This window comes from Mobula birostris, chromosome 3, assembly GCF_030028105.1.
Source record: "Mobula birostris isolate sMobBir1 chromosome 3, sMobBir1.hap1, whole genome shotgun sequence".
NCBI classification, from domain to species: domain Eukaryota; kingdom Metazoa; phylum Chordata; class Chondrichthyes; order Myliobatiformes; family Myliobatidae; genus Mobula; species Mobula birostris.
The window spans coordinates 185,860,647-185,885,639 of NC_092372.1; the positions used below are offsets into that span (position 1 = coordinate 185,860,647).

The window sequence follows — 24,993 nt, forward strand, 5'->3', positions numbered from 1 at the left end:
ATCAAGAATCTATCTAAACCTGGCCTCCACAGCTGCCTGTGGCAAAGAATTCCACAGATTCACCAATCTCTGACTAAAGAAATTCCTCCTAATCTCCTTTCTAAAAGGACACCCCTTTATTCTGAGGCTGTGTCCTCTAGTCTTAGACTCTCTCACCATAGGGAACATCCTCTCTACGTCCACTCTATCAAGGCCTTTCACCATTCGATAGTTTTCAAAGAGGTCATTCCTCATTCTTCTGAATTTAGTGAATATAAGTCCAAAGCCATCAAAGGTTCTTCATATGACAAGCCACTCAATCCTAGAATAATTTTCGTGAGCCTCCTTTGAACCTTCTCCAGTTTCAACATATCCTTTCTAAAATGAGGGGCCCAAAACTGCTCTTAAAACTCCAGGTGAAGCCTTACCAGTGCTTTACAAAGTCTCAATATTATATTCATGTTTTTTTTTATTCTAATCCTCTTGAGATGAATGCTAACATTGCATTTCCCTTCCTCGTCAGTGACTCAACCTGCAAATTAAGGGAAAATAAGGGAATCTTACACAAGGATTTCGAAGTCCCTTTCAACCTCAGTCTTTTGTATTTTCTCTCCATTTAGAAAATAGCCAACCCTTTCATTTCTTCTACCAAAGCTCATGACCATACATTTCACGGCACTATTTTCCATTTGCCATTTCTTTGCACATTCTCCTAATTGGCTAAAGTCCTTTTGTAGCCTCTCTACTTCCTTAAAACTACCTGTCCCTCGACCTATCTTCATATCATCTGCAAACTTTGCAACAAAGTCAACAGTTCCATCATTTAAATGATTGACATACAATGTAAAATGAATCAGTCCCAACACAGACCCCTGTGGAACACCACTAGTCACTGGCAGCCAACCAGAAAAGGCTCACTTTATTCCCACTCTTTGCGTCCTGCCAATCAACTACCACTTTATCCACACAAGAATCTTACGTGTGATACCATGGACTCGTAGCTTGTTAAGCAGCCTCATGTGTGGCACCTCATTAAAGGTCTTCTGAAAATCCAGGTACACAACATCAACTAATTCTCCTTTGTCTATCTTGTTTGTTATGTCTTCAAAGAATTCCTACAGATTTGTTTGGCAAGATTTTCTCTTGCGGAAACCATGCTGACTTTGGCCTATTTTATCATGTGCCTCCAAGTACCCTGACATTTCGTCCTTAATAATCCACTCCAACATCTTTCCAACCACTGAGGTCAGACTAACAGGCCTAGAGTTTCATTTCTTCTGCCTCTCTTTCTTCTTGGAGTGACATTTGCAATATTCCAGTCTTCCAGAACCATTCCAGAATCTCATGATTCCTGAAAGGTCATTACTAATGCCTCCATAATCTTTTCAGCCACCTCTTTCAGAACCCTGGGTCTACACCATCTAGCCCAGGTAACTTCTCTACCTTCAGACCTTCCAATTTCCCAAGAACTTTCTATCTATTAGATTCAATTAGATTCAACTTTATTGTCATTGTGTCGAGTACAGATACAAAGCCAATGAAATGCAGTTAACATCTAACCAGGAATGCAAAGAATAGTGTTATTTACAAAATAACTGCGAAATTTCCACTCTCTCCTCCTACCCCTCCTCACAGTCCCCCACCCTGCTCTCATGACTATACCCCTTCCCCACATGAAACCACCACGGTGGGCTTCACGGCTGAACAGGTGAGAAGACAGCTGAAATGTCTCAACCCAAGCAAGGCTGTAGGACCGGATGGTGTCAGAACCAGGTGCTCAAAGCCTGTGCCCCTCAGCTATGTGGAGTACTTCGCCATGTATTCAACCTGAGCCTGAGGCTCCGGAGGTTTCCTGTGCTGTGGAAGACGTCCTGCCTCGTCCCTGTGCCGAAGACGCCGCGCCCCAGTGGCCTCAATGACTACAGACCGGTGGCATTGACCTCTCACATCAGGAAGACCCTGGAGAGACTTGTTCTGGAGCTGCTCTGGCCTATGGTCAGGCCACACTTAGATCCCCTCCAGTTCGTCTACCAGCGCCGACTAGGAGTTGAGGATGCCATCGTCTACCTGCTGAACCGTGTCTACGCCCACCTGGACAAGCCAGTGAGCACTGTGAGCGTCATGTTTTTTGACTTCTCCAGTGCGTTCACACCATCCGCCCTGCTCTGCTGGGGAGAAGCTGACAGTGATGCAGGTGGATGCTTCCCTGGTGTCATGGATTCTTGATTACCTGACTGGCAGACCACAGTACGTGTGCTTGCAACACTGTGTGTCCGACAGAGTGATCAGCAGCACTGGGGCTCCACAGGGGACTGTCTTGTCTCCCTTTCTCTTCACCATTTACACCTTGGACTTCAACTACTGCACAGAGTCTTGTCATCTTCAGAAGTTTTCAGAAGTTTTCGGATGACTCTGCCATAGTTGGATGCATCAGCAAGGGAGATGAGGCTGAGTACAGGGCTACAGTAGGAAACTTTGTCACATGGTGTGAGCAGAATTATCTGCAGCTTAATGTGAAAAACGCTAAGGAGCTGGTGGTAGACCTGAGGAGAGCTAAGGTACCGGTGACCCCTGTTTCCATGCAGGGGGTCAGTGTGGACATGGTGGAGGATTACAGATACCTGGGGATACGAATTGACAATAAACTGGACTGGTCAAAGAACACTGAGGTTGTCTACAAGAAGGGTCAGAGCCATCTCTATTTCCTGAGGAGACTGAGGTCCTTTAACATCTGCCGGACGATGCTGAGGATGTTCTACGAGTCTGTGGTGGCCAGTGCTATCATGTTTGCTGTTGTGTGCTGGGGCAGCAGGCTGAGAGTAGCAGACACAAACAGAATCAACAAACTCATTCGTAAGGCCAGTGATGTTGTCTCTCACGGTGGTGTCTGAAAAGAGGATGCTGTCTAAGTTGCATGCCATCTTGGACAATGTCTCCCATCCACTACATAATGTACTGGGTGGGCACAGGAGTACATTCAGCCAGAGACTCATTCCACCGAGATGCAACATAGAGCATCATAGGAAGTCATTCCTGCCTGTGGCCATCAAACTTTACAACTCCTCCCTTGGAGGGTCAGACATCCTGAGCCAATAGGCTGGTCCTGGACTTATTTCATAATTTACTGGCATAATTTACATATTACTATTTAACTATTTATGGTTTTATTACTATTTATTATTTATGGTGCAACTGTAACAAAAACCAATTTCCCCTGGGATCAATAAAGTATGACTATGACTATGAAAATAACTCTAGTTATGGTAACTTCACACACTTCATGCCCCTGACACCTGGAACACTCCGCCATATTGCAAGTGTCCTCCAAGTGAAGACTGATGCAAAATACTTAATCAATTTGTCCACCATTTCCTTGTCCTCCATTATTACCTCTCTTGTACACTTTATGTATCTGAAGAAACTTTTGATATCCTCTTTAATATGATTGGCTAGCTTAGTTTTGCATTCCATCTTTACCTTCTTAAAGACCTTCTTGTTGCCTTTTAAAAGCTTCCCAATCCACTAACATCTGAATAATTTTTGCTGCATTATATGCCCTCTTTTTGTTTTTTTCATGTTGGCTTTGTTAACATAAAATCCTGTTAACCAAGGTTGTGTCATCTTTCCTTTAGAATACTTCTTCCTCTCTGGGACTTGTATATCCTGTGTCTTCCGAATTGCTTCCATAAATTCCAGCCATTGCTACTCTGCCATCATCCCTGCCTGTGTTCTTTTCCAATCAATTCTGGCCAACTCCTTTCTCATGTCTCTATAATTCCCTTTACTCCACTGCAAAAGTAGTAGATCTGACTTTAAGTTGTCCTTCTCAAATTGCAGGTTGAATTCAATCGTAGTGTGATCACTTGCCCCCAAGGGTTCTTTAACCTCAAGGTTTCTGACAAATTCTGGTTCATTGTCCAACACCCAATCCAGAATAGCTGATCTCCTAGTGGGCTCAACCATGAGCTGCTCCAAAAAGAAATATAGAAACCCTACAGCCCAATGCAGGTTCTTTGGCCCACAAAGCTGTGCCGAACATGTCTTTACCTTAGAAGTTATGCAGGGTTACCCATAGCCCTCTATTTTTCTAAGCTCCATGTACCTATCCAGGAGTCTGTTAAAAGACCCTATCGTATCCGCCTCCACCACCGTCGCTGGCAGCCCATTCCATGCACTCACCACATTCTGCACAAAAAAAAACAAAAAAAAATACTTACTCTTAACATCTCCTCTATACCTACTTCCAAGCACCTAAAAACTGTGCCCTCTTGTGCTAGCCATTTCAACCCTGGGAAAAAGCCTCTGACTATCCACACGACCAATACCTCTCATCATCTTGTACACCTCTATTAGGTAAGGGCACCTCTCATCCTCCGTCACTGCAAGGAGAAAAGGCCCAGTTCACTCAGCCTATTCTCATAAGGCATACTCCCCAATCCAGGCAACATCCTTGTAAATCTCGTCTACGTTCTTTCTATGGTTTCCACATCCTTTCCGTAGAGAGGCAACCAGAACTAAGCACAGTACTCTAAGTTGGGTCTGACCAGGGTCCTATACAGCTGCAACATTACCTCTCGGTTCCTAAACTCAATCCCAAGATTGATGAAGGCCAATGCACCGCATGCCTTCTTAACCATAGAGTCAAACTGTGTAGCAGCTTTGAGCGTTCTATGGACTCTGACCACAAGATCCCTCTGATCCTCCACACTGCCAAGAGTCTTACCATTAATGCTATATCCTGCCATCATATTTGACCTACCAAAATGAACCACCTCACACTTATCTGGGTTGAACTCCATCTGTCACTTCTCAGCCCAGTTTTGTATCCTATCAATGTCCTCTGTAAACTCTGACAGCCCTCCACACTATCCACAGCACCTCCAACATTTGTGTCATCAGCAAATTTACTAACCCATCCCTCCACTTCCTCATCCAGGTCATTTGTAAAAATCACAAAGAGTAGGGTCCCCAGAGCAGATCCCTGAGGCACACCACTGGTCACTGACCCTCATGCAGATAAGTGGTCTACAACCACTTTTTGCCTTCTGTGGGTCCACAAAGCAAAATCCTCTTGGATCCCGTGCATCCTTACTTTCTGAATAAGTCTTGCATGGGATACCTTGTCAAATGCCTTGCTGAAATCCATACACACTACATCTACTGCTCTACCTTCATCAATGTGTTTAGTCACGTGCTCAAAGAATTCATTCAGGCTCATAAGGCACGGCCTGCCTTTGACAAAGCCATGCTGACTATTCCTAATCATATTATACCTCTCCAAATGTTCATAAATCCTGCCTGTCAGGATCTTCTCCATCAACTTACCAACCACTGAAGTAAGACTCCTGGTGTATAATTTCCTGGGCTATCTCTACTCCCCTTCTGGAATAAGGGAACATCATTTGCAACCCTCCAATCCTCTAGAACCCCTCCTGTCCCCATTGAGGATGCAAAGATCATCGCCAGAGGCTCAGCAATCTCCTCCCTCACCTCCCACAGTAGCCTAGGGGACACCTTGTCTGGTCCTGATGACTTATTGAACTTGATGCTTTCCAAAAGCTCCAGCATATCCTCTTTCTTAATATATACATGCTCAAGCTTTTCTGTCCGCTGTAAGTCATCCCTACTATCGCCAAGATCCTTTTCCATAGTGAAAACTGAAGTAAAGTACTTATTAAGTACCTCTGCTATCTCCTCCGGTTCCGTACACACTTTTCCACTGTCGCACTTGATTGGTCCTATTCTCTCACGTCTTATCCTTCACATACGTGTAAAATGCCTTTGGATTTTCCTTAATTCTGTCTGCCAAGGTCTTCTCATGACCCCTTCTGGCTGTCCTAATTTCATTATTAAGCTCCTTCCTGCTAGCCTTATAATCTTCTAGATCTCCATCATCACCTAGTTTTTTGAACCTTTCTTAAGTTTTTCTTTTCTTCTTGAATAGATTTACAACAGTCTTTGTACACCACGATTCCTGTACCCTACCAACCTTTCCCTGTTTCATTGGAATGTACCTATACGTAACTCCACGCAAGTATCCCCTGAACATTTGCCACATTTCTTCCATACATTTCCCTGAGAACATCTGTTCCCAATTTATGCTTCCAAGTTCCTGCTTGATAGCCTCATATTTCCCCTTACTTCAATTAAATGCTTTCCTAACTTGTGTGTTCCTATCCCTCTCCAATGCTATGATAAAGGAGATAGAGTTGTGATCACTATCTCCAAAATGCTCTCCCGCTGAGAGATCTGACACCTGACCAGGTTCATTTCCCGATACCAGATCAAGTACAGCCTCTCTTCTTCTAGGCTTATCTACATATTGTGTCAAGAAGCCTTCCTGAACACACCTAACTAACTCTACCCCATCTAAACCCCTCGCTCTAGGGAGATGCTAATCGATATTTTGGAGATTAAAATTTCCTACCGTGACAACCCTGTAATTATTACATCTTTCCAGAATCTGTCTCCCTATCTGCTCCTCAATGTCCCTGTTACTATTGGGTGGTCTATAAAGAAAAACACCCAGTAAAGTTATTGACCCCTTCCTGTTCCTAACTTCCACCCACAGAGACTCCGTAGACAATCCCTCCATGACTTCCTTTTCCGTAGCCGTGACACTATCTCTGATCAACAGTGCCATGCCCCCACCTCTTTTGCCTCCCTCCCTCATAGGCACTGTAGAAATCTCATAGACGACTCATAGGCACTCTAGAAATTCCACCTCCTGGAATCCAGCACCAAACTAATTTTCCCAATCTACTTGCATATTGAAGTTCCCCATGGCTATTATAACATTGCCTTTTTGGCATGCTTTTTCTATCACCATTGTAATTTGTAGGCCACACTCTTTCTACTGCTTGGGAGTCTGTATCCAACTCCATCAGGCTCTTTTTACACTTGCAGTTCCTTAGCTCAATCCAGAATGATTCAACACATATGTCACCTCGTTCTAATGATTTGATTTCATTTTTTACCAATAGAGCAACACCGCCCCCTTTGCCTTCCTGCCTGTCCTTTCGACACAATGTGTATCCTTGGACATTAAGCTCCCAGCTATAAACTTCCTTCAGCCATGATTCAGTGATGCTACAACATCATATCTGCCAATCTGTAACTGTGCTGCAAGTTTATCTACCTTATTCCGTATACTGCAGGCATTCAAATATAACACCTTCAACCCTGTGTTCACCCTTTATGATGTTGTCTGCATTTTATATTGCAACTCATCCCGTTGACTGTAATTTTGCCCTATCATCAGCCTTTCCTCATTGCACGCAACACACACAAAATGCTGGAGGAACTCAGCAAGCCAGGCAGCATCTGTGGAAAATAAAGTACAGTTGAGGTTTTGGGCTGAAGTCTTGCCGAAGGGTCTCAACATGGATAGTGCTACACATGTCAGAAAAAAAAGCGTAGACTGTTTGGGCCAGTCAACATGCCTTTGTATGGGGAAGATTGTGTCTTACAATTTGATTCTTCTTAGGAAGTGATTGATGAGGGTAGCTTTTGATGAGGTCCCTCATGGAGGGCTGATTTAGAAGATGAAGGCAGATGGAATTCATAGAGATTTGGTAAATCAGATTCATAATTGGCTTGGCAATAGAATATAAAGGGTGTTACTCTGACAGGAGGACTGTGACCAGTGGTGTTCCGCAGTTTTGGGACCCCTGTAGTTATTGAAATATATAAATGATTTGTGCTAAAGTGTAAGTCATAGAGAAGACTAGCACAGAAACAGGCCCTTTGGCCTATCTTGTCCATGACAAACCATTTAAGCTGCCTACTCCCATCAACCTGCACTGGGACCATATCCCTACTATCCATGTACCTATCCAAACTTCTCTGAAACGTTGAAATCGAGCTTGCATGCACTGCTTATGCTGGCAGCTCATTCCATACTTTTACAACTCTCTGAGTAAAGAAGTTTCCCCTTGTTCCCTTTAAACTTCTCACCTTTCACCCTTAACCCATGACCTCTAGTTGTAGTTCCACCCAACCCCAATGGAAAAAGCCTGCTTGCATTTACCCTATCTATACTTCTCATAACTTTGTATAGCTCTATCAAATCTCCCCTCAATCTTCTACGTTCCAAGGAATAAAGTTTTAACTCATTGAATATTTCCTTATATCTCAGGTCCTCCAGATGTTGCAACATCCTTGTAAATTTGTAATGCACTCTTTCAACCTTGTTTACATCTTTCCTGTAGGTAGGTGATCAAAACTGCACATAATATTCCAAATTAGGCCTAACTAATGTCTTATACAACTTCAACATAACATCCTATCTCCTGCACTCAATACATTAATTTATGAAGGCTAATGTGCCAAAAGCTTTCTTTATGACCCCAAGTACCTGCATCAAATAATGTACCTGTATTCAATTCAGAATCAGAATCCTTTATTATCACCAAGTATGTGGACACATACAGGGAATTTGATGCCAGTTTCCCTATCGATATTCCCAGATAGATAGAGGTTTCCGGGGCGCCTAGGCACGACTCGAGTAGCAGCAGTACTCTCAAATGTTCCCGTTTCAGCCTGATACAGCTAAAAAGCACAACTGCTTCCAAGGTCAGTACAGTCAACAAAGATGTCTTAATGCGTTTAAACAAACTATTGCTGCTTAAAACTGACAGAAACAACACCGATTGTGGTTGGAAGTGCCCATGTAGGACACCTTGGAGGAAGCGCGGGTGCAGAGCAGGGTTACAAGTGTGTTTGAGGAAACAGGGTTTTAAATTCCCTATACCGACTATCTTGCTGGCAGACGTGCAGTCTCTGTGAATAAAATTGATGATCTCAGAGCTAGGATTGATGAACTCACCAGACCTGGAATATCTAGTAGTTAAGTGTCGTCCTTTTTACCTACCTTGGGAGTTCTCCGGGGTCATTTTGGTAGCAGAATACATTCCACCTCCAGCCAATGTCAAGCAGGTTTTAGATAATCTGAGCAATGGGATCAACATGCATAGAACAGCGCACCCTAACCCCTTCACCATCGTTTTGGGAGATTTTAACCAGGCCAATCTGATAAAATCACTAAGCAATTACCATCAACAGATCACTTGCAGAGGAAATAATACAGTGGACCATTGATTTTAACCAGGCCAATCTGTTAAAATCACTAAGCAACTACCATCAACAGATCAGTTGCAGAGGAAATAACACAGTTGACCATTGCTACAGCACTATTAAGAATGCATGCTATTCCACGCCCCCACTTCAGGAAGTCTGATCACCTGGCTGTACTTCTGCTCCCTGAGTATAAGCAGGGATTGAAGATTGCAGTGAGGACCAAGAAGGTATGGACGAGGGAAACACAGTAGCGCCTACAGGACTGCTTTGATTTGGTGGATTAGATTGTATTCAGGGATTCATCTTCAAACCTGACTGAGTATGCTGCAGTTGTTACTGACTTCATTAAAACCTGTGTGGATGAGTGTGCGCCTACAAAGACTTATGGTACATTCCCAAACCAAAAGCTGTGGATGAACCAGGAGGTACGTCATCCACTGAAGGCTAGGTCTGTGGCATTCAAGTCTGGTCAACCAGGCCTGTACCAGAAAACCAGGTATGATTTGTGGAGAGTTATTTCAAGGGCGATGAGACAATTTCAAACGAAGTTGGAGGCGACATCAGATGCACGGCAACTCTGGCAGAGTTTGCAAGACATTACTTCCTACAAAGCGAAACCCAATAGCATGAATGGCAGTGATGCTTCACTACCAGATGAACTCAATGCCTTCTATGCTCACTTTGAAAGGGAGAATATAACTACAGCTGTGAAGATCCCTGCTGCACCTGATGACCCTGTGAGCTCTGTCTCAGAGGCCAATGTTAGGCTTTCTTCAAAGTGAGTGAACCCTCCTAAGGTGAAAGGTCCCAAAGGAGCACCTGGTAAGACTCTGAAAACCTGTGCCAACCAACTAGCAGGAATATTCAAGGACATTTTCAACCTCTCACTGCTATGGGTGGAAGTTCCCACTTGCTTCAAAAAGGCAACAATTATACCAGTGCCTGAAAAGAATAATATGAGCTGCCTTAATGACTATCTCCTGGTAGCGCTCACATCGACAGTGATGAAATGCTTTGAGAGGTTGATCATGACCAGATTGAACTCCTGCCTCAGCAAAGACCTGGACCCATTGCATTTTGCCTATCACCACAATAGGTCAACGGCAGATGCAATCTCAATAGCTCTCAACATGGCTTTAGATCACCTGGACAACATGAACACCTACGTCAGGATGCTGTTCATTGATTATAGCTCAGCATTTAATACCATCATTCTCACAATTCTGATTGAGAAGTTGCAGAACCTGGGCCTCTGTACCTCTCTCTGCAATTGGAGTCTCAACTTCCTAACCAGAAGACCACAATCTGTGTGGACTGTTGATAACATATCCTCCTCGCTGACAATCAACACTGGCACACCTCGGGTGTGTGCTTAGCCCATTGCTCTAGTCTCTATATACACATGACTATGTGGCTTGACATAGCTCAAAACTGGTTAGACAATGACCTACCATGCATAAAGCCCTGCTGACTCTCCTTAACCAGTCCATGTCTATCCAAATAATTAGAATACCTTCCAATAACTTTCCTACAACTGATGTCAGACTCACTGTGCTACAATTGCCTGGCTTCTGATTTGGGACTTTAAGTGTGCTGATTAGTAAATTTGCAGACAACATTAAAATTGGCAGAATTCTGGAGAGTGAGGAAGGTTGTCAGAAGACATAGACAATTGGAAATGTGGGCAAAGAAATGGCAGAAGGAGTTTAATCTGGGAAAGTGTGAGGTGTTGCACTTTGGTAGGGCAAACGTAAGAGGAAAGTATACAGCACATGGCAGGACATTTAGGAGAGTGAAGTATAGAGGGATCATGGGGTGCAAGTCCATTGTTCCCCCAAAGTAGCAATGCAAGTAGATCAGGTAGAAAATAAAAACTACAGAACATTCTGTTGTGGTGCTGTGTATAAAAGTTGGGGTGTTACACTGCAGCTATATAGAACTGTCTTTAGCCTTCACTTGGTGTATTGTGTCCATTTCTTGTCATCACATTACAGGAAAAGCACAGAGTTTTAGAGTGGGATCAGAAGAGGTACACCAGGATGTTGCCTGGATTAGAGATTATTAGGAGAGGTTGAACCAGTCTGGATTGTTATAGGAGAAGTATTGACAGTGTCTTTTTCCATGGGTAGAAATGTCAAATACCTTTTAAAGTGAGTGGGAAAGGTTTAAGGGATAGTTAATATCACGACTGAGTGTTTGCATTTTCTGAGGATTTCCAGCTAAGGATGCTTGTTTTAAATATACCTTCAATCCAAGAACAGACTCCAAAATGCATAGTTGCAAGCTGCATATTTTTAAGTTAGCTTTCTCTTCAAATATGGGCCTTAATGCTGTTTACATTATCAAAACATAAATATGTTTAAGTTGTATAAATGTTTAGATTGAAAATATTTAATTTTATATTTCCTGTTGGCAAAGTAATTTACTTTAAATGTACAAATGCAGCTATATTTCAATGTCTGTGCAGAAAACAGAACAAAATATTTCATTCTCTGTTTTGGTTTGATATAAAATCAAAGACCAAGATTCAGTTAAAAACTTTAAAGGTCTTGAAAATTGTTATAAAAATTCTAAAGGAGTCAGTGTTATCTCAGAACAACAATGGATTTTAGACTAAGTATTCGCTCAAGAATACTATTTTAGACACAGATTTATTTATTAAAATCACAGGGTACAATCTCTAAAATGTTACCTTTCCATAATTTCAACAAATGTAGCAGCTAAATCAGCGTTTTCTTCAAACATATGCTTTGAATGTCAGTTTTATTATTATTATGATATTGATTGATGATAATATTCCATGAAAATATATATTTGCTTTAAATGCTGAATATTAAAATATACAAAAAAATGTGCTTTCTCTCTTCAGCACTTTAATTCACTTACTATTGAGAGCAAAAATCTACAGACAGTGGTACTTATGCTGGATTCACCAGAGGATGAAATCTTGCTTAAAGCCTGTGAAGCTATATACAAATTTGCAGAAAAAGGTGGGTTTATTTTAATTGATATTTCTCTCATTTGTTTTCTTACCATTTTGAATACATGGTTTATCATGGTATGTTATTTTTGCAATGTTTTTATGGAATAAAGCTTAAGTACTTTCTCTAGTTTGGGTATCTTAATTGAGAATGTTTCATTTAAAATTTTTGAAGTGTGTTTATTTATGGTTAGTTTTATAAATACCAAACTTTTGACTTTATTTAATTTTGTGTAGTTTTTGAATGCTTCAGAATATCCATGACATAGAAAATCTTTACCTGGCTTAACAGACAGCCATACTGGCACGGCACTTTGTCATCTTTCAGAGGTTCCATAGATTTTCGTGAGTGGGGCATAGAATATATGATTATGTTGTTCCATATATTGTGGGTATTTGGGGATTTGCAGTCAGCAAAATTAGTCATTCAGTTGCCGGTTAGGCCAGTTTATGGGAATGAGAACTGCAAACATCATATGAAGTTGTGGGCCTCACTCAGAGTTTGAGGCCATTTTAACTTGGTAAAATTGAGTTGTTCATAACTTTTATAGTTGAGGCCTTTGTGAGAATATTTATGGCTGAAGTTGGTGTATTTTTTGTCATAGGAGATGAAAACAAATTAAACCTACTTGGACTTGGAGCGATTCCAAAATTGGCTAAATTAATAGCTCATGAAGATAAACAAATCCACAAGTATGCTACTATGGCATTTGGAGTGATGTCCACTCACAGTAAGTATATATAATGAGTGGTAATCTTTTGCAAAATAAGAGTCAAAGCCCAAGTCTGAAAAGGGTAAAAAGAGAAATAGAATGTCACTTTTATAACTCCAAACATTGTGACTAACATTAGGCCATATTTGATGGACAGAAGTTTATCCACTTCAAATTGAGCAGAATTTGATATCAAAAGAAAATTGATATGCTTGGACGCACTAGGAGGAGATATTGGAGATTTGTTTGAAGTCAGAGGAATGAATGCAGCCAAAACATGAGTTGACAAAAAGAGAAGGCAGTTCCACAAAAAAAATGAGTATTGATAAAGAAGCATGAATACTTTGAATTATGCAATGAAATTTGACAATGCAACTTATCGTATTGGAAATCTACAGGGAGCACAGTAATAGATTAAATGGGTAGATAATTAGAATTGCAATTGCGGTTTGGGGAAGTATATTTTGGATTTCAAAGTTCAATGTAAATTTATTATTGAAGTACATATATGTCACCATATACATTCCTGAGATTTCTTTTCTAGTGAGCAATCTCAGTAAATACGAGAAACATTATAGAATTAATTAAAGAGCACACCCAACAGGGCAGACAACAACCAACATGCAAAAAAAACTGTGAAAATACAAAACGAAAGGGAAAAAATAAACAATAATATTAATAATATTAAGCAGTAATTATCGATAGAATGAAATGAAGAGTCCTTGAAAGTCAGTAGAGTTCAGTGGGAACACTTCAGTGATGGAGCAAGTAAAATTAAGTGAAGTTATTCCCCCTGGCTTATCAGCCTTATTGAAGGGTAATAACTGCTCCTGAAGTTGGTGGTGTGGGACCTGAGGCTCCTGTACCACCATCCAGATGTTTGCAGCGAGAAGATAGCATGACCTGGATGGTGGGGATCCTTGATGATGGAACCAACACTCACAACACGCTGGAGGAACTCAGCAGGTTGGGCAGCATCAGTGGAAAAGATCGGTCGACGTTTTGGGCCGGAACCCTTCGTCAGGACTGTAGGGGAAAAGGGCAGAGGCTCTATAAAGAAGGTGGGGGGAGGGTGGGAAGGAGAAGGCTGGTAGGTTCCAGGTGAAAAACCAGTAAGGGGAAAGATAAACGGGTGGGGGAAGGGAGGCAGGGAGGTGATAGGCAGGAGAGAGGAGGTAGGCAGCTGGGGGAAGGGGCAGAGTGACATAGGGATAGGGGAAGGGAGGGGGAGAGATTTACCAGGAGAATTCTATGTTCATACCAAGGGGCTGGAGACTACCTAGATGATATATGAGGTGTTGCTCCTCCAACCTGAGTTTAGCCTCATCATGGCAGTAGAGGAGGCCATGTATGGACATATCTGAATGGGAGTGGGAAGCAGAGTTGAAGTGAGTGGTTACTGGGAGATCCTGTCTGTTTTGGCGGACGGAGCGGAGGTGCTCGACGAAGCGGTCTCCCAATCTGCGTCGGGTTTCACCAATGTAGAGGAGGCCGCACCGGGAGCACTGGATGCAATAGATGACCCCAACAGACTCACAAGTGAAGTGTTGCCTCACTTGGAAGTACTGTTTGGGGCCCTGAATGGTGGCAAGAGAGGAGGGGTAGGGACAGGTGTAGCACTTGCACTTACAGGGATAAGTGCCAGGTGGGAGATCTGTGGGGAGGGACATGTGGACCAGGGAGTTGCGGAGGGACTGATCCCTGCGGAAGGTGGAGAGGGGTAGAGAGGGAAAGATGTGCTTAGTGGCGGGGTCCTGTTGAAGGTGGCGGAAGTTGCGGAGGATAATGTGTTGGATCCGGAGGCTAGTGGGGTGGTAGGTGAGGACAAGGGGAACTCTGTCCCTGTTGTGGTGGCGGGAGGATGGGGTGAGAGCTGAAATGGGGGAAATGGAGGAGATGTGGGTGAGGGCATCATTAATGACAGCAGAAGGGAAACCACGATCCTTAAAGAAAGAGGACATTCGAGATGTCCTGGAACGGAAAGCTTCATCCTCAGAGCAGATGCGGTGGAGACGGAGGAACTGGGAATAGGGAATGGCATTTTTGCATGTGGCAGGGTGGGAAGAGGTATAGTTGAGGTACTTATGAGAGTCAGTGGGCTTGTAGAAGATGTCAGTGGACAGTCTGTCTCCAGAGATGGAGACCGAGAGATCGAGAAAGGGGAGGGAAGTGTCCGAGATAGACCAAGTGAATTTGAGGGCTGGGTGGAAGTTAGAAGTAAAGTCGATGAAATTGATGAGCTCAGCATGGGTGCAGGAAGCAGCACCAATGTAGTCCTCAGCATGGGTGCAGGAAGCAATGCTACTGCTCCCCAACTTTTCCCTCGGTATGTTGAACGCCGGATTCACGCTTGATGATGGAAGCTGCTTTCCTGTGACAATGCACTTTATAGATGCACTCAATGGTGGGGAGGTTTTATATGGTGATGGACTGGGCCATATCCACTACTTATTGTCAGCTTTCCCATACTAGGGATTTATGGAAATAGGCAGTGAAACTAAGGCATTTACAGTGGCAATCCATACTCAGTGTACTTCTTGTTAACTTAACTGCAATTAGGAAAGGATTTGCACGACGTAATAGGGACTTAATGGTTTAGATCAGGATAGGAATAGTTGTCTACGAAGTAAGGTTTGGAAAAAGAGCAGAATAATTATCAGAAATCCAATGAGAAAATGTCCTGCAAGCACTATGCAGGGTGTTAGGAGATTGCTTGCAGAATGCACTCTGCATATAATTGTACATGCAAAGGTTCCATTTCCCAAAAACCTCCAAAGAACAATGTTTTTCAATGTTCTGTACAAATAGTCCTGTGTTTTGCCTTGGTGTTGCAGAGAGCCTTGTGTTCAGTTGTTTACACTCTGTATCTATGAAAAACATGTGAGAGTTGAAACCCAGGTACTCATATTACATTGAAGTGTAATATAATTGGCACTATTAGCAAATAGCTCAGCTGCTTTTATGCAGTTGACTAGGAGGTTAGTTATTTCTCTGTTACACTCAGAAACAAAAACATTGAATATAAATGTCACTTTTACAGCCACTGCTAATGCTTGATCACTACAGTACAAAGCAGATCTCCCAGAGGATGGCAGGTCCCCATAAAAATTGATTCAGTCTCATCGTTTGGAAGCACTGGTGTTAGGAGAGGTGTGTGAAGCTGAGTCTTGTACACTGTTAAGAAAGGAAAGTATTTTGCAAGCATTCTCTTGCATCCTGTTGCTAATGTTTCTGTAGCTGTAAACAATATGTTTCTATCCTGATCTAAGTCATAAAGTCTCCATGGTGTAGAAAATAACTACCCTTTATGAGTGAGAAAATACTTACCTACTAGTAGTTTAAAAATTTGCTATGAATACAACATAGTTTTTAATGAAATTTGTATGATTTGCCATTGTCCTTACTTGGTTCATCGGCTAGTTCTGTCAATCCTGGTCAACTCAATGGCATGACTGAATTAAGACATAAGGCATAGGAGCAGAATTAGGCTATTTGACCCATTGCATCTGCTCTGCCATTCGATCATGGCTGTCTTATGATTCCCTCTCAACCTCTTTATTAGACACAGGAGTGGAACCTGGTTTGGTCTTCTGCTGTAGCCCATCCACTTCAAAGTTCAACATGTGTGTTCAGAGATGCTCTTCTGCACACCACTGTTGTAGCACATGTTATTTGAGTTACTGTCACCTTGCCAGCTTGACTCAGTCTGGTCATTCTTCTCTGACCTCTTTCATTTACAGGGCATTTTCACCCTGATGCTCGCTGGATGTTTATTCGTTTATCACACTATTCTCTGTAAACCCTAAATACTGTTGTGTGTGAAAGTCCCAGAAAGTCGGCAGTTTCTGAGATACTAAAACCTCCCTGCCTGGCACTAACAGTCAAAGTCACATAGATGACAGTTCCCCATTCTGATGTTTGGTCTGAACAACAACTGAACAAATGACATTAATAGGACGAGTGACGAGGGTCTGCAGACAGAGTTCAGGGAGTTAGGTGCTAAGTTAAAAGGTTGTGACCTCAGGATTGCCACCCGTGCCACGTGCTAGGGAGGCCAGAACTAGAAAGATTATACAGTTTAATTAGTGGCTGAGGAGTTGGTGTAGGAGGGAGGGCATAAGATTTTTGGATCATTGGGCTGTGTTCCAGGGAAGGTGGGACCTGTACGGAAGGGACAGCTTGCACCTGAACTGGAGGGGGACTAATCTCCTAGCAGAAAGGTTTATTAATGCACCATGGTGGGGTTTAAACTAGAGTTGCAGGGAGATGAGAGCCAGAGTGCCAGAACAGTTAGTAAAGAAGTTATGGAGGCAGATATTGGTAAGGCCTCAGACAAAGTTAGGAATCAGAAGGTTGAGCATGGTGTGACTAGTGTCCTGAGCTGCATATATTTCAATGCAAGAAGTATCATAGGAAAGGTAGATGATAGTGCTGAAGATGAGGTAGCTGATTTTCAAACAGTAGTAAGGATGTAGTCTCCAAATTACAATGGGGATAGAAAATGCATTCCAAAAGGGCAATGTTACAATAGTCATGGGGGTTTCAATATGCACATAGATTGGGAAAAACAGGTTGATGCTGGATTTCAGGAGGGGGAATTTCTAGAGTGCCTACGAGATAGCCTTTTAGAGCTGCTCATGATTGAGCCCACTAAGGGATCAGCTATTCTGGATTAGGTGTTGTACAATGAAACGAAATTGATCCGAGCGCTTAAGGTAAAAGAACCTTTTGGGGAAGGTGATCATAATATGATTGAATTCACCCTGACATTTGAGAAGGAGAAGCTAAAGTCAGATGTATCAGTAGAGTAAAGGAAATTACACAGGCATGAGAGAGGAGTTGGCCAGTATTGATTGGAAAAGATCACTGGCAGGGATGACAGCAGAGTAGCAATGGCTGGAATTTCTGGAAGCAATTCAGAAGGCACAGAATGTATACATCCCAAAGAGGAAGAAGTATTCTAAAAGAAAGATTACACAACTGTGGCTAACAAGTGAAGTCAAAGCCAACATGAAAGCCTAAGAGAGGGCGTATAATAGAGCAAAAATTAGTGGGAAGTTAGAAGGTTGGGAAGCTTTTAAAAACCAACATAAGGCAACTAAAAAGTCATTAAGGAGGTAAAGATGAAATATGAAAGTAAGCTAGCCAATACTATTAAAGACGATACTAAAAGATTTTTCATATATAAAATGTAAAAGAAAGGCGACAGTGAATATTGGACCACTGGAAAATGATGCTGGAGAGGGAGTAATGGGGGACAATGAAATGGTGGATGAACTGAATAAGTATTTTGCATCAGTCTTCACTCTGGAAGACACTAGCAGGATGGTGGAAGTTCCAGATGTCAAGGGTTATGAAGTGAGTGAAAATGCCATAACTAGAGGGAAGGTTCTTCAGAAACTGAATGGTCTGAAGGTAGATAAGTCACTGGATCAGATGGTGGGAGACTCCAGGGTTCTGAAAGAGATGGCTGAAGAAATTGTGGAGGTATTAGTAATGATTTTGCAAGAATCATGAGATTCTGGAATGGTTTTGAAAGACTAGAAAATTGCAATTGTTACTCCACTCTTCAAGGAGGGAGGGAGGCAGAAGAAAGGAAACTGTAAGCTAATTAGTCTGACCTCAGTGGTTGGGAAGATGTTGGAGTTGATTATTAAGGATGAAGTCTCAGGGTACTTTGAGGCACATGATAAAATAGGCCATAGTCAGCATGGTTTCCTTTAAAGAAAAATCTTGTCTGATAAATCTGTTGGAATTCTTTGGAGAAATAACAAGCAGGATAGACAAAGGAGCATCTGTTGATGTTGAGTGCTTGGGTTTTCAGAAGACCTTCGACAAGGTGTCACACATGAGGCTGCTTAACAAGCTATGAGCCCATGGTATTACAGGAAAGATTCTAGCATGGATAAAGCAGTGGCTGATTGGCAGGAGGCAAGGAGTGGGAATAAAGGGGTAAAGCCTTTTCTGGTTGGCTTTTGGTGACTAGTGGTGTTCCACAGGGGTCTGTGTTACGACCGATTCATTTTACATTATATGTCAATGATTTGGATGATGGCTTTGTTGTAAAGTTTGCAGATGATATGAAGATAGGTGGAGGGACAGGTAGCTTAAGGAAGTAGAGAGGCTAAGGAAGGAGTTGGCCAATTAGGAGAATGGGCAAAAAAATGGCAGGTGGAAAACTGTGTCGCGAAGTGTATGGTCATGCACTTTGGTAGAACAAATGAAAGGGTTGACTATTTTCTATATGGAGAGAAAATACAAAAAACTGAGGTTGAAAGTAACTTGGGTGTCCTTGTGCAGGGTTCCCTAAAGGTTAATTTACAGGTTGAATCTCTGGTGAGGAAGGCAAATGTAACGTTAGCATTCATTTCAAGAATGTAAGGATGTAATGTTGAGAGTTTATAAAGCACTGGTGAGGCCTCAGTTGGAATATTGTGAGCAGCTTTGGGCCTCTTATCTTAGAAAGGATGTGCTGAAAGTGAAAAGTGTTCAAAGGAGGTTCATGAAAATTATTCCAGGATAGAACAGCTTGTTGCATGATGAGTGTTTGATGGCTCTGGGCCTGTATTCACTGGAATTCAGAAGAACGAGGGATGTCCTCATTGAAATTTATTGAATGGTGAAAGGCCTTGATAGAGTGGATGTAGAGAATGTTTCCTGTGGTGGGAGAGTCTAAGACTAGAGGACACGGCCTCAGAATAGAGGGGTGTCCTTTTAGAACAGAGATGAGAAGGAATTTCTTTGGCCAGAGATTGGTGAATCTGTTGAATTCTTTGCCACAGGCAGCTGTGGAGGTCAAGATTTTATGTATACTTAAGGGAGAGGTTGATGGATTCTCGATTGGTCAGGGTTTGAAGGGATATGTGGAGAAGGCAGGATACTGGGGTTGAGAGGAAAGTTGGGACGGCCATGATGAAATAGCAGAGTAGTTGTGGTGGGCCAAATGGCCTAATTCTGCTCCTCTACCTTATAATTTTATGGTCTTGTGAACCTTCTGACTGTGTCTTTATGCTTTTATCTATTGTTTAGTGCTACATGTTTGTCTCATTAGATTTTTGCGTAATGAGCAGATGTACAGGTGTACTTAGCAAAGTGGTTCTGAGTGCTCACACTTCTTAAGGCTCTTGACAGCTTGGCTGTCAAGTTTGTTTCCTCTAATGGGAGTTTCTCCAACCAGCGTATTTTTCTCAAAATAAAGGGTTGGCCATACAGGACTGTGAGTAGTGGAAATTGGAATTCTTTACTCAGGAATTCAGTGAAGGCTCATTTGCTTAACATATTCAAAATGAGATTGATGGATCTGTTAGGTATTAAGGAAATGAAGGAATATAGGACTAGTGCAGAGTGTAGTGCTGAATAGAAGGTCTTCTACAATCTTAATGAATGATGGAGCAGGCACAAGGGGTGGAATGGCCAATTCCTACTTCTATTTCATATTTTCATGTTATTTTTCTTGATGTTGATGTTTTTCAGGTGAAGTTAGAAAATCAATGAGACAGTTGGATTTTCTACCATCAATAATTGCATGTCTAGCTCCTGAAGGTAATTCTAAGTTCTATTTTTGATACTAAGAATTTGTATACACCCTTACTTGCATACAACTAAGTAGACACTTACCACCATTTTCTCACGGAAGAGTGAGTTCTATACAAGTGATTGCTTTTGTTAAATCACCTATTATTTTTCTAACACAAAACACATTGACAGTTCCTACAACTATTTGTGGCTGATGGTGTTATTAATTAATACATTTTTAATGAAATAAAGAAATTTTGGCAGCATCCATTATTAAGGACCTCCAGCACCCAGGGCATGCCCTTTTCTCACTGTTATCATCAGGTAGGAGATACAGAAGCCTGAAGGCACACACTCAGAAATTCAGGAACAGCTTCTTCCCCTCTGCCATCCGATTCCTGAATGGATATTGAAGCTTTGGACACTACCTCACTTTTTTTTTAATATACAGTATTTCTGTTTTTGCACATTTTCAATATACGTAATTGATTTACTTGTTTATTTATTGTGGTTTTTTTTCTTTCTCTGCTAGATTATGTATTGCATTGAACTACTGCTGCTAAGTTAACAAATTTCACATCACATGCCGGTGATAATAAACCTGATTCTGATTCTGATCTTAAGACATATTAATTGATTTTTAAAAGAAGTTATTTTTATATGTATTATTAACATCCCTGTCACTGATCTCCGTGATACCATATTCTTTAGCCTAAGACTATGCCATATGTCCCTTTTTTCTTGGTCATTTCTTATCCATGCTAAAGCTCAAACGTTTTGAGCTCTTGTTTTGTAGAAACAAGTAACCTGTAATGTGACACCTGTTGAAAGCCTTTATGAAATCCAGGGACATTACGTTTACTGCTTTCCCCTTATCTAACTGCTCATTATATCCTCAAAGAATTGTGATAAATTTGTCATACCTGGCCCATTTTGTTCACCCACCCCAACCTGAGTTGATTTCCTTGCAAATAAATTGCCCTTTGTTAATAGTCTAAAATACCAATTATGAAATACATGATCTCAGAATTTACATCCAGAATGATTTCTTGATATGTGGGTTTCTAAAGAAACTGAATGAATTAAATATTCCATCTTGTGCCAAATAGTGTAACCGCAGGAATAGGTTTTCTAGTGTTTTGGTGAAAGGAGTCATGTAGTAGTACAGTGCAGAAGCAGGCAAGTCAAACCACCATGTCTATGCCAACCTATTTAACATATCAACAGAAATTCCATTTTCCCACATTAGAACAAAAATAAAGCAAACATTATCACTCAGATCCCCTTCCTCTCAGTTTAAACCTTTCCCCCCTAGATTTTAATACTCTTAGTTGGGGAAAAGTAATTTACCTATCGTATCTGATCTTCCATAATTTTATTTATTTCTGTCAGGGTACTTCTCAGTTTCCTTTGGGAAAACAAGCTCAGCTTGTCCATTATTTCACATACTAATGTCCTCCAATCCGGGCAATATCACGATGAAGGGTCTCACCTGAAATGTTGACTGTTTATTCATTCCTATAGAAGTTGCCTGACCTGCTGAATTCCTCCAGCACTTTTTGTCTGGATTTCCAGCATCTGCAGAATCTCGTGTTTATTCCAGTAAATCTTCTTTTGTTAGATTTCTTATAGAGAATGAGAACTACAGCAGAGAAAGAGGCCTCTTGGCCCATGCTGAGCTAATATTCTGCATAGTCCCATCACCCAGCACCTGGGCCATTGTCCTCCGTACCCCTCCCATCCATCTATTTTTGAGAAATATTTGTCATGAATATGTGAGTAACTTGAAATATGACTTGGTAGATTTGAAATACTGGGAAAGAGTTGAGAATTTTGGGCTCTGTTACTAAAGCTTTTCACAAAGAGTTTTTCTTCATCTCATATCTGGATTTGCTGCAGAGTATTTATTGGATTTGATTACCTGACAATCAATAGTTTGCTTACTGTTTCTCATGTGACTACCAGATGTAGAGAATGTGTGAAATTTGGTTTCACTATGAAATATTCCTATGTTTCTTTGTTGTATGAGATAAGTCTTAATTTCTTCAGATAATTATTAGGTGGGCATTATTCATTACCTTTTACCTCTGCCAAAAATTCTGCTCTCTTGCCACTGATTATTTGGCATTGTTAAGGTCTAAATCAGATATTTTGCAACTTTAATGTCTTGTTCAGCCAGATACTGTGGAAACCTAATCTTATTCCAAAGCTGTTTTCTCTAATGTTCAATGTTCACTTGTGCTCTAGTCTCTATTAATATGAACAAGTATGACACTGTGAAATTTAGACATAATAAATATAAGAACAAGTTGACAGTTGTTGGGAGTACTTTGTTCCATTTTGGCCACTCCATATTTGAAAGGATTTGACAGGTAGATAAAATGAAACATTTCCTCTGATGGAACCAGTGACAAAGTTAATATCTGGATTTTTCAGGAGTAGGCTCACAAACAATGAAATAAATATATAATTACTATGGTCCTGAAATTTGATGGTAATGCTCTTCATACCCTTTTCTGTAACATGGGCCATCTATTGGCCCACTCTGGCCATGCAACAACATTACTCCTCCCCTCCCCTAACAAAGACTTGTAATAGCTCCAAATCCCAAAAATCCTTAAATTTAGAACTCATAGCGGCACATGTAACTCCAGTGTTATGGGTGTTCAGGTAACTAAAATTTGTCTAATAGGATTCACAAATCACCACCCAGAAATTCTCATGTACTTCATGTGAGGGGAGGGGGGAAGAGGGGAGAGGAGGTAAATAAATAAATAAATACAAATTTTTTTCAACTTGTTTTTCCTGGTGCACGTGGAGATGACATGGTTTCCATTATGCAAATTTCAAAGCATGGACCATTTTGCACTGTACCCTATCCCACCCCCCCCCCAAACATGGTGATGATTTGTATTTAAATCTATGCCTGTTTTCTCCTGTTTTGTTTGGAAACTGCTAGTTGAATTTTTTTTCAACATTCAGACCCTTGTATTTAACATCTGTTTTAGAGGTTGAAATATTAGTAGCTGTTGCTTTGTTTCTGTATGGAAATTTATCTTTCTCCGATCCTGACATAACTCTTTTTGAGTCCAAAATTCAACTTGTGACAATGCCCTTGCCAATATTCACAGGTAACCTGCGTTTGGATTATGGGTGTGAGATTTTTTTTCCCTCACCCAAAGCCGTTGCTATGTGGCAAGGTGATCTAAAAGCCAATGCAGTCAATTTTCAATTTTACTTGCTTTCAAAATCTAGAAGTCAAACAGAAGGAAATTTAACTGCTTTTAGCAGAAGCCATCATTTGACTGCTGTTGGTATTTTTTCCCCTAATTTTTCATGTTTATTAATTGTGACACTTTGAATTATGGGAGACAAAGGAGAAGAGAGAAACTATGAGAACTTTGTTATTTTTTTCCTTCATCACAGAGGATGTCGTTGTTCACGAGCTTGCTACATTGTGCCTAGCTTCCATGTCTATCGATTTCACAAGTAAAGTAGAAATTTATGAAAAAGGGGGGTTGAAACCACTCATTAGTCTTCTTTCAAGTCCTGATCCTGATGTACAGAAGAACTCCATTGAGTGCATTTCAAACTTAATTAAGGTACTTTCTCTGTTTTTCTATTTGTAATTGAAATATATTCTGAGACTTAATGCTGCATTACTGAGTCTTTTAATTGATCAAGTGTAAATGACATATCAAATCATTCTGAAATACAAATTTGATTATGGTACTTGTTCTAAACATACATTCAATGGCAAAGTTATTAGGTACACCTGCACTCATGCTCGCTAATGCAAGTACCTAATCTGCCATTCATGTGGCAGCAACTCGGTGCATAAAAGGTTGCAGGCATAGTCAAGAGGTTCAGGTGTTGTTTAGACCAGGGGTCCCCAACCTTTTTCGCACTGCGGACCGGCCGACTGGGGGGTGGCGGGGGGGGGGTGTGGGTGGTAGGGTTGCCAACGAACAAGAGTAGCAGTCTAATACGTTGGGTTTACCCCCGAGAAATGACCATGAAGCCTTGTGCGGGCACCAGTGCGCATGAGTGTACGTGCCCATTTTTTCTACAAATCGTTTTTGGCGATTCTGTTCGGGGGGGGTGTTAATCACGAACGCAATATAGGTGATAAGTGGCTAATACACTTAATTTCGTTTCTAAAAGGGTTTATCTAACGAATTTAATATTAAACACACAGCGCATATTTTCCACGCATGAATATAGCGATAAGTCAATTATCAGGAGAGCTTGAATTAAGTGTTGAACGAACTTTCAGTAGAAGTGTTAGAAGCAGGTTCGATATTATCATTTAAAGTTAAATTGGATAGGTATATGGACAGGAAAGGAATGGAGGTTTATGGGCTGAGTGCAGGTCGGCGGGACTAGGTGAGAGTAGCGTTCGGCACGGACTAGAAGGGCCGAGATGGCCTGTTTCCGTGCTGTAATTGTTATATGGTTATATAAGTCAATAGCATCATAACATTTTAAGTAACGTTTGGATATTAAACACACAGCACATATTTTCCCCATATGAACATATAAAATCATTGCAACACATCAATATCGCTGAACCAGTGGGAGCCCTGGGCTTGTTTTCCTGCAACAAGACGGTCCTATCAAGGGGTGACGGGAGACAGCGATACTCGAAGGAGGTTCCTTATGTCCAGTCTATTCCGCAATTTAGTTTTCGTTGCATTCATTGCAGAAATATGTTGGAAATGGAAGCAG

General features: G+C 41.4%; 1 protein-coding gene across 1 annotated transcript in view; it reads left to right on the forward strand.

Moving 5' to 3' along the window:
• Positions 1-24,993, forward strand: part of armc3 (armadillo repeat containing 3) — a 105,842-nt gene that overhangs the window by 19,840 nt on the left and 61,009 nt on the right. The window contains exons 3-6 of the mRNA XM_072253828.1: positions 11,927-12,047; positions 12,643-12,768; positions 20,224-20,292; positions 23,692-23,867. Coding sequence (XP_072109929.1) covers positions 11,927-12,047; positions 12,643-12,768; positions 20,224-20,292; positions 23,692-23,867 — 492 coding nt within the window. The remainder of the gene's footprint in view (positions 1-11,926; positions 12,048-12,642; positions 12,769-20,223; positions 20,293-23,691; positions 23,868-24,993) is intronic.